Below are 13,384 nucleotides of genomic sequence, written 5' to 3'. Positions count from 1 at the left end.
AATTTGTTATATATTAATTTATATCTCTTAAGACATATGTTAATTACATAATTCCAATTTTTCACTTATCAAAATATTTTTTACAAAATTTTTAAATTATGTTTAAGAATAACTGTCCAGACGACTTAACTTAAAGTCGTCTGGACGACTTATTTTCAAGTCGTCTGTTTACAGACGACTTGCGAGGGGTAGAAACGTAAAAAAAAATCCGTTTTTTTGTTTGTTCACAAGGAGATAGTTGTAATTTCAATAGCCTTTTAAGTTACTTTTGCCTTTGACCCAAGTTGGGGTACTCTTTTGGGTTTGACTCCAAGTTTTGAGTCACAATTGGTAATTCTCCCATATGTATAATCTCTTCAAAATTTAGAAAAACTTTCATTAAATGTTTATTTAACGATACATTCTTAATTGTATATTTAGGAGTACTTTCATGAATATACATATTTTTAATATCAATTCTAGGAGAATATCATACCAAATTTAAATTATATGTATATTTACTAATATATTCTTGAATATGTATAATCTATTCTATTAAAACAGCATTGTGCCCTATTGATAAAAATTGTGTCTAACTTAAAAGTTAAGGAATTAATATATCACTATTTATAACTGAATCTAATTTTTTAAAACTATTAACCATGATCATTTTGCTTTATCATTAACAGGTACGTTCGACTACGCAGCGGTTTATTTGTCTTTATCATTAGCGGTTCTGGGCTGACCTTGAACTGGACTCAAACTAAATAAGACTTCTAACTACGCAGTGGTTTGTTACTATATACAAAATATATTTAATCCTATTGATGGTCAGGCAGTCCATGTAATAAAATATTTATATTGCTTTATACTATGGAAGTAATCGACACTTCTTTTTTTTTTAACAACTTAAGAATTTTATAGAATAAGACCTCAGACCCATGACAAAATTACATTGTAGAGACAGGTCTTGGCTAAACTATCAACATGCTCACTGTTTTCTCTTGAGACAAACGAAAAACAGCAAAAATCAAAGGAAGAGAAGAGTGATTCAATATCCGCAAGAACTCCATAGAGATTTTGTGGTTTGATAACTGAATCTATAGCTCTAATGAGTGATAGAGAGTCTGAGCGTAGCCAGATTTTTGAGATACCGAGGTGAAGGGCATCAGAAAGAGCTTCCCGTACCGCCAAACCTTCGGCCATAATCACCAATGAGACGCATTGTTGATATTGGTATCCTTCCGTCGCAGGCAGTGAGATAGGCGAGTCGAAGATCCAAGCAAGCCCCGCAGCCGACGTCTCCTTCTTCCAGGCTGCATTTGTGTTGCATGTTACCGTACCAGAAGGAATTAACGGCTGTCTTCGTTGGATCTGAGTCATCGGTGTCGGTTTCTTCACAGTGAGTTGCGCAATCGTCCATTCCCTAGCTTCGATGAGAGCCTTTGTAGTGGTGATCGAGGCCGAAGCGGGTCGATTTTCGAATACGAGCCGATTTCTGGTAGTCCAAATATTCCAACAGACCCAAGAGAAAAGGTCTCCTGTAATCCCATAAGGAGGGAGACATGTCACTTGACTGCCTCTAGCCGAGCCTCAGTGAAGGAGGAGAGCAGTTCCGGTTTGAACTCCGCGGAGATGGGAATCAAGCTCCAAACTTGCTTGGCGAAAGAACAGTGGAGGAAGATATGCTCTGTTGTCTCAATCATTCCACAATTAACACAGCTGGAGTTTTGGAGCATTCCTCTTTTTATCAAATTCTCTCCCGTAGGCAGGGCACCTTGTATCGCCTTCCAAAGGAAAAGATGAAGCTTGGGGGCTGTAGGAACATTCCAGACTGATCGATACCAATTGAAGGGAGGAGGAGCTGCAGCAAGTTGTCTCGAACTCTGTTTTGCGATGGCTGAAGCGTAGCCTGTCTTTGTAGAGTAGTGGCCAGTTGAAGCAGCGTACCATATGTAAGAGTCTCGTGCTCCCGTTTTACTAGGCTTTAAGGCAAAGATGTCCACAGCAAAATCTGGCAAAATGCTAAGAACCTTTTCTCTATTCCACTCGCAGGTACCTCTAGTAAGAAGGTCAGAGACATAGAGATCACTATCTCCTTCCTTTATAGGTCCGTAGGGGATACAAACAGAGGAGGTTGAAATCCAAGAATCTGACCACACTTTAATCTCTGTCCCATCTCCTACTACTCTTCCAAGTGTTAGGGTATTTTTGTGTAGGATCGTTTTAGTGCTACGGAACACTAGAGGATTTGTATTAAAGCAAGAGAAATCGTAAACTAGAAGATGTTATTGAGTGTTTTTAATCGGGGCTACAATGTTTGGGTGTATAAACCCTAGTCTTTGTCGCCTAAACTCTAATCTTCTAGTCTCCGAAAGTCGATCCCTTATTCTAAGGTTTGGGCTCCCCTTTTATAGTTGTAGATGTCGGCTTCAAGTAATAGAACTCTTCCATAATCGGAAAAATGGAAGTTTTCCCTTAGGTGGAAAACTTCTATTTTGCTCCAAAGGGTCGGTCCGATCTAGGGGGCCGGACCTAATGCAGAGGTCGGTCCCTAGTTTCTTCTTGAGCAAGGGTCCGGAAGTCGAGGATTTATCCGGAAGCTCAAGAAAACTTATGTCTGGATATTTTCCCCAACAGTTTGCCCCTTATTCCTTGATTTTCTCGTGGAAATCAAGGGATAACATGTGCTTCTTGAGCCTTGGTAAATTTCTCCTAGGACAGAGTATCCCTTGAGTACCTTATCTTCTTGCAGTGGGTCAAGCTGGGATCCTTGATGAGGATTGAGATAATTTAGCGGGGCTGGACCCGTGCTGTAGAATGAATACCCTATCGTAAAAAAGAAGACAAGGAGAAAACCCTAACCGCTATGCCGATAGCATTTGACGGCGAGATCTCCTTGGCACGTTTTTGGAAATTTTCCGGGAAAAAAGAATATAGGAGATTTTCCGATTTTTCCTCTTCCCTTCCTTTTTCTCTTTGATGAACATTTTTTGCTGATTTTCCTTTTCCCCTTTGGTGGTTAAATGAAAAATTCTTCCAGGTATATATATGAATGTTCTGGCACCTTTCAATGACATAAACTTGAGTCAGAACCATCACCCTTGCTTGAGAAGAATGTCACACGACCAGACCCACTTCAGAGCGATTCCAGCTTCCAATGTCGGTGGTCATGCTAGGCCTCGGTACTTGTTCGGTGATCCCTTCGCCTCGCATATTCTGACTCCAGGAGCGACTTCGAGAGTGGGTAGTGAAGACGCTCCCTTGCGGCAGCGTCACTTTTGTTCTTTTGGTGATGAGAGCGAGGATGGTCCGATATTGGACATCAGGCAAGAAGATCTGACAAGGATCCGCAGTAAGTATTATCTTCCTGACTCGGTGGAATTACGATGTACGGGTGAATTCCAACGTGCTCGTGATGGAGGTATCGATGAGATAGCCATCTTCGAGGCATATCTAGAAGCAGGCTTCAGGGGGGACATTTCTTCCCTGGTCGCGGAAGTAGCATCTTACTTTGGGGTCTCTCCTTAGCAGTTCACGCCAGCTACGTGGCATACCCTGATGGCGATCCAAGTGTTGGGTGAATTTCACAGTATTCCCTTCGGACTGCCTGAAATTTTGTACTCCTACTCTTTCCTTCACTTATCGAACAAGAAGAATTGTTATCAGATCTGGTCTCGTGACGGTGAACCTTTGGTAGATGAACCACCTAGGGGAGTCCGGGGAAGTTTCCCTTCAAACGACTTCTGGAACAGGAGATATGTGTTCATGAAGGTTAATGGTGTTCCGCGCTATCCTCTCTTTTGGCGATCCGTCGGTATGCCCCCTTTTTATTTTTAAGATAACTTTCGCGCCGCTATTCCACCTTACGTAATGTTTTTGCAGAGATCTTCCGGCCGGTATTCCCTGCTGGCGAGATCATGGTGAAGCTGGAAAAGGACATTCCCAGGCGATACCATTGGATTTTATTTCTGATGAGCCGGATGTCTTTACGCCATAGTCGTATTTTGGGTAAGACAGTTCTTCTTTCTCTTAAACAGTCACTGGATCGGTTCTGACCCTTTGCTCTGCTGATTTTTAGGTGGGGTTCCTGGAGCTTCAATATCATCGGTCTATAATGAATATTGTAGTGCCAATCCTCAGAGGAGACGGTCTTATGCATCGCCTTCGTTTGGCTCCTCAGTTACGACTTCCTCGACCCTAAGGAATGCCGACGTGTTTCTCCGCACGAGGAGATCCTCCTCCTTCGTACCCAGCTTCGAGAGGTGATGACTCATCAAGCTTTGACCGTGCAGAGGGCCCGCGAGCAAGCTCGTTGGGAACTTGTGAAGGAGTGGTCGGAGAGGAATATCAATCGCTGGGGATCTATTGGAGGGCCTGTCCAAGGTTCGATGAATGAGAGAGGTGGACTTGATGCTTTTCCTCCGGCACCGCATCTCCCGAAGCCTTAAAGTGTTTTTCTTTTTCGTTTATGCTTGATTCTATATTATGATTTCTTTCCCCGGGCTTTTGATGATCTTGTAACCAAATAAGGACTTCTGATAGCATAATAACAATACTTATCGTTTTCGCCTTTTTCTGTTGTATTCTCTTCTTGGATTCATGATTTTCCAGCCCTGTCTTCCGACTAGAACGGTTCGTAGGGGCTTCGAGCACAATCTTTCAGGCGGAGTTTTAGGGTCTAAGATTGGGATCCTGTTGCGGCATCAACGGCTCAGGGGTCTGGTCCTTGTCGAGCAAACGTCGTATCTCCAGAATACCAGGGTGTCTAGGTAGACTTATAGATTCGCGAGAGGGGATGGACCCTTGGAAGGACTAAAGCCGCGTGACGGTCGGACCCTTGTAAGGGTGACCCCTTGAATGGGTATCAGTGTCTAGGAAATGGATCCTGTTAGTAAATTGACTGAACCCTGAAATGATTAGAAAAGCGTTAGACCTTGTAATCCATTATTAAAAACCTGAGTTTCAGTTTTGGAATGGAAGATCCTTGCTTAGAACCCTAGAGTTCTAGCTTGGTTTGAACCCTGAGGTTCTTGAGCCCTAGAACCCGGAAGTTCTTTAGGCCTTGAACCCTGAGGTCCCTTACTTAGGCCCGAAGGCTGTTTTATTGAACCCGAAGGTTTGCTTATTGAACCCTGAGATTTCTGAGTGCTGGGGTTTAATCCTTAGATCCGGGGACCGTGATTAAACCCTATGGATACCTCGAACCCGGAGGTTGATGCTTTTGAACCCTGAGGTTCTTGGCAAACCCGAAGGTTGGTATTTAGATTCAAAGATCCTTGAACCCTGAGGTTCTTACTAGACCCGAAGGCCCTTGATCGACCCTTAGGTGATCTAGAATCCAGAGATTCCTTACAGGCCCGGAGGCTGTATTGAAACCTGAGGCTCTTTTATAGACCCAGAGGCCGTACTGAAACCGGAGGTTACTATATAGATCTTGACGCCGTACTAAACTCTGAGGTTCGTCATAGACACTGAGGCCGTATGCGTTATGGGAGGTTTGTGATCGTAATCTGCTCCCCATGGGGGAACAACTACCGATATGTTATTGAGAAACCGCACTCTGCCACCCGGAGGTATAGGCCACTCTCGTGAATCTCAATGCTGCACTCTACCTTTCTGCAGAAAAGGTCATGCTCAGATTTACTGTGGTCTGGCGTGGGCCTGCCCCGCGGAGCGACTTCACACCAGACGCACTACTTTTCACGTCTGGATAAGTATTAAATTTTGGTGCTAACCGGTATTTTCGCACATTTGCTCCCTGCATATCAGCCGTCAGCATCTGATTATAGTACTTTGCAGTGTACGTCATGTCCCCTGCGTGTATTAAACTCTTAGCGTCTTCAACACAGGGTTTGGGTAGCACTAGTACGGTGGTCCCCACGTAACTTTTGGACTTATAGCCTTTACGCAGGGCCCGAGGTGCAGACAATGTAATAGGGTTGATCAGACCCGTTCCTTATATGTCGTACACCCATGTGAGTAGTCTCACTAATATATATAGGGTTTGCTGAGATCTAAGATCCCTTAGGACCTGACCTAGCTAGTAGGCCCCTTTAAGTACATTGGAGTTCCTATAACCCCTTTAGCCGTAACTAATAATGTATTTTATAAGCTTAGTCCAGAGACGTTATCGCACACATAGGAGTAGGAAACCAGTGTACTTAAATATATCATAATAATAGTAGTAGTATATAAAGCTTGATCTGGGGACCTTACTTTAGAAGTGATAGAATTTGAGGTGCAAGGCATTCCAGCATTTGGGTTGGACCTTACCGTCGCTGTCTTCCAGCTTATAGGCTCCTGCCCTTTGCACCTCTATTAACTTATAAGGACCTTCCCATCCATGAGCGAGTTTTCCGGCTGATTTGTCCCTTGTGTGGTCACAGACTCGCCTTAGGACCCAATCCCCTTTCTGGAAGGTTCTGGATCTGACCTTTTTGTTGTAGCTCTTGGCTACTTTCAACTGGTAGGACGAATTTCTAAGGCGGGCCACCTCCCTCTTTTCATCGAGTAGGTCTAGACTCAGGGACATTAGCTCGTTATTCTCCTCCTGGGAGAGGAATTCAGAGACCATGGTCCTTACGTGCACTTTTGTGGGTATCACCGCTTCAGCACCATAGATAAGGGAGAAGGGAGTCTCATGGGTAGCTGTCTTCGGGGTTGTCCGATAGGCCCAGAGTATTCCATGTAGCTCTTCTTCCCATCGCCCATGGGCGTCTTCTAGGCGCTTCTTGAACATGTTTACCACTGTCTTATTAGTGGATTTGGCTTGACCATTAGATTGGGGGTGTCGTGGTGCTGAGTAAGAAAGCTTGATGTTCCAGTCCTTGCAGAACTTTCGGAAGTTGTAGCTTGTGAACTGGGGTCCGTTGTATGTGATGATCTCAACGGGAGTTCCGAAGCGTGTGATCACGTTAGTCTATAGGAATTTCATGATCTGGAGATCCGTTATCTTGGCTAGTGCTTCAGCTTCTACCCACTTTGTGAAATAATCTGTCACGACTAGGAGAAAGACCTTTTGCCCCGGTGCCATAGGAAATTTCCCCACAATGTCCATGCTCCATTTTCGAAAGGGCCAAGGAGAACTTAGGGATTTGAGGTTCTCTGGTGGGAGGTTGGAGATTGGCGCGTGCTTCTTGCATTGGCTACAGAGCTTGGCTTGTTTGAGGGAGTCCCCCACCATGGTTGGCCAATAGTATCCAGCCCTTCTGGCTCTGAGTACCAGGGTCCGACCACTAGAATGGGAACCACACTCTCCCTCGTGAATCTCTTCTAGTATTCCGGCGGCTTCTCTAGGGGTAAGACATCGTAGATAGGGTCCTGAAAAGGATCTTCGGTAGAGTTTCCCTTCGGAAAAACAGTACCTTGCAGCTTGACGCCTTATCTTTCGACTTTCGTCGCGATCTTCAGGTAAGGTGTCGTACCTTAGATAGTTAATGATGGGAGTCATCTAGGTCTCTCCTTCGTCTACCACAGACACTTCTTCAGGCTCCGTCTCCTTTTCGGTTGCGGGCCATTGGAGTACCAGTAGTGGGATGCTCATATGACTCGTAGTTTCTAGGGCAGACCCCATATTAGCTAGAGCGTCGGCCTGGGAGTTGTGCTCCCTAGGGATCTAGGTGAGCTTGCAGTGTTGGAACATGTCCAGTAGTCGCTTAGCCACGGATAGATACCTAATCATACTTGGATCTTTTGCCTGATAGTCTCCTTTGACTTGGCTTATGATCAGTTATGAGTCGCTGAAGACCTGGATGTCTTCTTCCCCCATCTGTTTGGCGAGTGTTAACCCCGCTATTAGAGCTTCGTATTCAGCTTCGTTGTTCGTTGCTTTGAAATTGCAACGTACGGTCCTTGAGGCTGATTCCTCCGTGGGGGAAGTTAGGACTAGTCCCACGCATGCGCCCCTTACGTTAGTAGACCCATCAACATATAGTGTCAACTCGCCTTTCTCCCCTTCACTATCACGAAGCTTTACCTCTTGCTCCAGGGCTGGAAGCATAGCAGGAGAGAATTTGGCTATTAAATCTGCTAGGCCTTGCGATTTGATGGCTGTTGTAGGGCGGAAGATCACATCGTATTCCCCCAGCTCTATAGCCCATTTTGCTAGTCGTCCAGACACTTCCGGCTTATGAAGGACTGCCTTGATGGGGAAGGAGGTGACCACCACAATTTGATGAGCCTGGAAGAAGGGGCGTAGCTTTCAAGCAGCGTTAACTAAGGCAAGGGCCAGCTTCTCGAGGTGACTATAACGGGTCTCCGCGCCTAGTAGAGGTTTTCTCATGTAGTAGATAGGATGCTATTTCCTTCCTTCTTCCCTTACTAGGACCGCACTGACTGCATGCTCTGATACTGCCAGATAGAATAATAGGACCTCACCTTCCAAGGGTTTTGAAAGGAGAGGTGTAGTACTGAGATAGGCCTTGAGATCGAATAGGGCTTACTAACATTTATCAGTCCATTGGAAGTCTTTGGGATCCTTCAAGGTTTCGAAGAAGGCATGCGACTTGTCAGATAACCTGGAGATAAACCTGCTTAGGGCGGCCATCCTTCATGTCAGTCTTTGCACCTCCTTGACGTTGCAAGGGGAAGGTATCAACTGGATCGCTCTCACCTGCTCTGGGTTTGCCTCAATGCCCCGGTGGATAAATATATACCCTAGGAACTTCCCAGAGCTTACCCCAAATGAACACTTTGAAGGGTTCAGCTTCATGTTGTACCTCCTAAGAGTGGTGAAGGCTTATTAAAGGTGCGAGATATGGTCCTCAGCGTCTAGGGATTTTACCAGCATATCATCAATGTAGACCTCCATGGTTTGCCCTATCTGGTCGGCGAACATCATGTTGACAAGCCTTTGATAGGTCGAGCCGGCGTTCTTCAATCCGAAAAGCATGACCTTATAGCAGTAGATACCCTTTGAGGTCATGAATGAGGATTTATCTTGGTCGCCAGGATGCATTAGGATCTGGTTATATCCGGAGAACACATCCATGAAACTCATCAGCTGATGACCAGCAGTTGCGTCAACTAGCTTTTTGATGTGAGGCAAAGGGAAGGGGTCTTTAGGACAGGACTTATTAAGATCCGTGAAGTCGATACAGACTCTCCACTTCTCGTTCTTCTTCCTAACAACCACTACATTAGCTAGCCATTATGGGTATTGCACCTCTCGTATGAATCCGGCATCTAGTAGGTTCTTGACCTCCTCGTTGATTATCTCGTCCCTTTCAGGAGCAAACTTCCTCCTCTTCTGTCTGACAGGAGGATGCATTGGATCCACTTTGAGTTGATGCATGATGACATTGGGGCAATCCCAGGCATGTCCTCATGAGACCAGGCAAAGCAATCGATGTTGGATCTTAGGAAGTCGACCAATCTCCTTCTCAGGCCTTCCGAAAGCTTAGAGCCTATCTTTAAGTTTCGGCTCGAGTTCCCTTCCGTGAGTGGGACCTCATCCATTTCTTCCACTTCCGGCTCTTCGGTGTGTGGGGCCGGAAGCTTCTTCTGTAATTGCTATAAGACATGAGTCTTTCCCTTAAGGGTAGTCTGATAGCAGGAACTAGCATTTTCTTGATCTCCCTTGACCGCCTTAATGCCCCAGGGGGTTGGGAACTTGACCAGCTGATGCAAAGTTGAAGGTACGGCTCTCATGTCGTGGATCCAAGGTCTTCCCAATATCACGTTGTATGATGAAAGGCAGTCGACGACCAGGAACTTCGTGGCTTGGTCTATCCCCTCGGCGTACACGGGGAGAAGGACCTCTCCCAAGGTTTGCTTGACTTCTCCACTGAAGCCTGCAAGGGGAGCCGCCTTTCTGGTTAGAGCTATAGGTTCCAACCCTAGGTCGGCGAAGGCCGAATGGAAGATTATGTTGCTGGAGCTCCCATTGTCTACTAGTATTCGCTTGACCAAGAAGTTTGCTATGGAAAGTGAAATGACAAGAGCATCGTGGTGAGGAGCCAGGACCCTCTCCTGCTCCCTTGAAGTGAAGCTGATCTCATCTGGTCCGAGGAGTAGGCGCTTAGGACCCTCGGTCCCTTGGCCATTCCTGGCGTTGCGAGTACTTCTCTTGGCAGCGGCACTGCTAATTCCGCTTACCTCTGATCCGCCTGAGATGACATGGATCACCAGATCTTGCTGTGGTGGCATTGCGGGAGTAGCTTCGGTAGGGAGACCGGGACCTTCCTTATTTAGGAGGTTCTTGGCCTTATCCGAGAGGAACTCCCTTAGGTAGCCATTCTTGAGGAGCTCGGTGACTTCCATCTTCAGGGCTATGCAATCCTCCGTAGTATGACCATGGTCACTATGGAATTCGCACCATCTCTTGGGGTGAGAGGGCTCATCGCGGTCATTCCTAGTAGGCTTTGATGACTTATGATCGTACTTCGGACCGGCTTTAGCCCTACTAGCAACATCTTCTTCCCACCTTACTTGAGCCCAAGCACGAGACAATACGTCTTCCATAATCCTGCACTTATATTTGATCAGCTCCTTGTAGAGATCTCCCTCCGGAAGTAGACCCGCTTAAAGGCTGAGATAGCCGTATCAGCGTTGCACTCAGGGATAACCACCTTCGCTTCGTTGAAGCGCGCAATGTAGGAACGAAGGGGCTCGTTCCTATGCTGGAGGATTTCATAGAGATCGTCCGAATTTTTCTCTAGGTCGCGGCTGCTGGCGAACTGCTCTACGAACTTGTCGTTAAGGGCTGCAAAAGGATTTAATGTACTTGGTAGGCAGGTTGATATACCACTGGAGAGCAGGGCCGGTCAAGGTTGAACCGAATCCTTTACACATGGTAGCTTCCCGTGCATCCCGAGGGATTGCTACTGCTAGCATGCATTGCTTGTACTGGGCGATATGATTGTCGGGATCCCCGGTACCTTCATACATCTTTATGTTCGGGAAAGAGAATTTTCGTGGCATTTCCACCGAAGCAATCTCTTCCACGAAAGGTGTATCGGAATAGGACCCTTGATTACTCCTTCGAATAGGAGGAGCTACCCCTGGGAGCCTTTCTACCATAGATTGAATGGTGCCGAACCTTTCGGAGACCACCCTTTCTAAGTATTCTGCTAGGGCCGGATCTGATATCCCGGGATCATCGGGAGAGTACTGTTCGTCTTCCGTATCGGAATCGCTATCCACTTGCACTCGGGTCTTGTCGTTCGCGGCTTCTCGGCTTTCGGGTTCGTTGTCGGTGGAGACGGGTCGACGAGGTGCTTCTTCACCACCGCGTGGAGTGTAAAGCGAAGCCATGGGTCGAACCTTAGTCCGAAACCGCTTCCGCTTGTTGCTAGCTTCACTGAGGGTATGGTTCTCTTGTCGGAGGACAAGATTCTCCGCTTCTATGGCGTCTAGCTTCTCGGCGCTTTGTATAAATTGCTCGGAGTGTTCTCCAAGTTGGTCTATTAGGGTTTGAACTTCGAGTAGAAGTTCAGGACCTCCGGGCGTTGTCTCCCGAGCTTTGTGAAGATCGGTAACCTGACTCTGAAGAAACTCGAGCTTGTTGAGGAGCTCGATCTCTCTCGGAGTCATCTCCGTTTGGTTAGTATCGTCCTCTAGTGTCATCGTCACGTAGTTGGATCACTCCCCTCCTTCTAGCGCCAAACTGTTAGGGTATTTTTGTTTAGGATCTTTTTAGTGTTACGGAACACTAGAGGATTTGTATGAAAGCAAGAGGAATTGTAAACTAGAAGATGTTATTGAGTGTTTTTAATCGGGGCTACAATGTTTGGGTGTATAAACCCTAGTCTTTGTCGCCTAAACTCTAGTCTTCTAGTCTCCGAAAGTCGATCCCTTATTCTAGGGTTTGAGCTCTCCTTTTATAGTTGTAGGTGTCGGCTTCAAGTAATAGAACTCTTCCATAATCGAAAAAATGAAAGTTTTCCCTTAGGTGGAAAACTTCTATTTTGCTCCAAAGGGTCGGTCCGATCTAGGGGGTCGGACCTAAGGCAGGGGTCGGTCCCTGGTTTCTTCTTGAGCAAGGGTCCGGAAATCGAGGATATTTTTCCCCAACACCAAGCTCTGTCACCAGAAGATCACGCCCTGCCAATATACCAGTCCAGCCATATGAAGCTCCTTTGTCAATTTCACTTTAAGTAAGGAAGCTTTATGGCAATACTTTCCCAGGAGTATTCGAGCCAGGAGACAATCAGGATTGGTAAGCATGCGCCATGGGAGTTTGGCTAGAAGCGAGACGTTGAAGGTTTGAATATATTTGAAGCCCAGACCTCCCAAGCCTTTGGGTAAGGTAAGCTTTTCCCATGCAATCCAGCTCATCTTCTTTTTACACGTATTAGAGTCCCACCAGAATCTTAATACGACTGACTGAATCATGTTGAACCATCCTATAGGAAGGAGGAAACACGTCATATTGAAGGAAGGGATGGCAGATAGAACCGCTTTGAGCATAGTTAATTTCCCAGCTGATGAGAGAAATCTGGTAGACCAACTGACTGCCTTGAGCTTGATCTTATCCACAATGGAGGAGAACAAGTCTTTTTTCTTGCGTCCAAATAACTCCGAGAGTCCTAGGTATTTACCAACCCCCCCCCCTCTTTTGTAATAGCCATGATGCTTTTAACTTCGTTGCGTGTTGCTGATGTAGTTTTTGCAGCAAAGGAAATTGAAGATTTATCGGTGTTTATCCTTTGACCAGAAGCTGCTTCGTAGAGTGTTAAGATCCCTTCAGGGTTGTAACACTGCGACTATCAGTTGGAATAAAGAACATGGTGTCATCTGCAAACAGTAAGTGGTTTAGACTAGGACTGTTTTTGCGATTTTGACTCCTGGTAATCTTCCATCTTTTTGAGCTTTTAGAGCATAAACCTGATAAGACTTCGCTGCACAGAATAAACAAATACGGAGACAATGGATCACCCTGCCTGATTCACCTCTGAGGTATCACCTCTCCCAGCACCGCGTCATTTATTAGGAAGGCATAGGACGCAGAAGTCACACACTTCATGATCAAGGTAATAAACTTGTCGTTAAAACCTAGAGTGGTAAGAACCCGTTTGATGAAGCTCCATTCTAACCTATCGTATGCCTTGCTCATATCAGATTTTACTGCCATTAAGCCTCTCTATTTTTATTTTGTTGTTTTCAGGTAGTGAAGCAACTCGTGTGTGATCAGCATATTATCCGAGATGGCTCGACCATGTATAAAAGTTGATTCTCAGAGATAGCGTAGTGTAGAATAGGTTTTAGCCTTAGAAACAGGAGCTTGGAAATAACCTTATAATACACATTGTATAAAGCGATAGACCAGTAGTCCGCAACCGAGACAGGACTTGGAATCTTTGGGATCAGTCTTATGTGTGTAGAGTTGATGGATTGCGGTAGGGAGCCACGTCTAAAGAAAGCTTGTATTTCAAGTGTCATTGCAGGCCCCGTGATGTCCCAG

General features: G+C 45.8%; 1 protein-coding gene across 1 annotated transcript; it reads right to left on the bottom strand.

The window, feature by feature from the left end:
• Positions 1–9,492: 9,492 nt before the first annotated feature.
• LOC130500070 (uncharacterized) lies at positions 9,493–10,443 on the bottom strand. Its single transcript, XM_056994769.1, has one exon. The coding sequence runs from the start codon at positions 10,441–10,443 to the stop codon at positions 9,493–9,495; it is 951 nt and encodes a 316-aa protein (XP_056850749.1).
• Between the last annotated feature and the right edge of the window lie 2,941 nt (positions 10,444–13,384).

The sequence above is a fragment of the Raphanus sativus genome, chromosome 9, assembly GCF_000801105.2.
Source record: "Raphanus sativus cultivar WK10039 chromosome 9, ASM80110v3, whole genome shotgun sequence".
Lineage (NCBI taxonomy): Eukaryota > Viridiplantae > Streptophyta > Magnoliopsida > Brassicales > Brassicaceae > Raphanus > Raphanus sativus.
Note: the sequence above shows the minus strand (reverse complement) of the source record. Positions and strands in the feature narration are given on the sequence as shown.

Bases quoted from the DNA above. Each gene is read 5' to 3' on its own strand.
- LOC130500070 (XM_056994769.1), bottom strand. From the start codon at position 10,443: ATGGAAGACGTATTGTCTCGTGCTTGGGCTCAAGTAAGGTGGGAAGAA.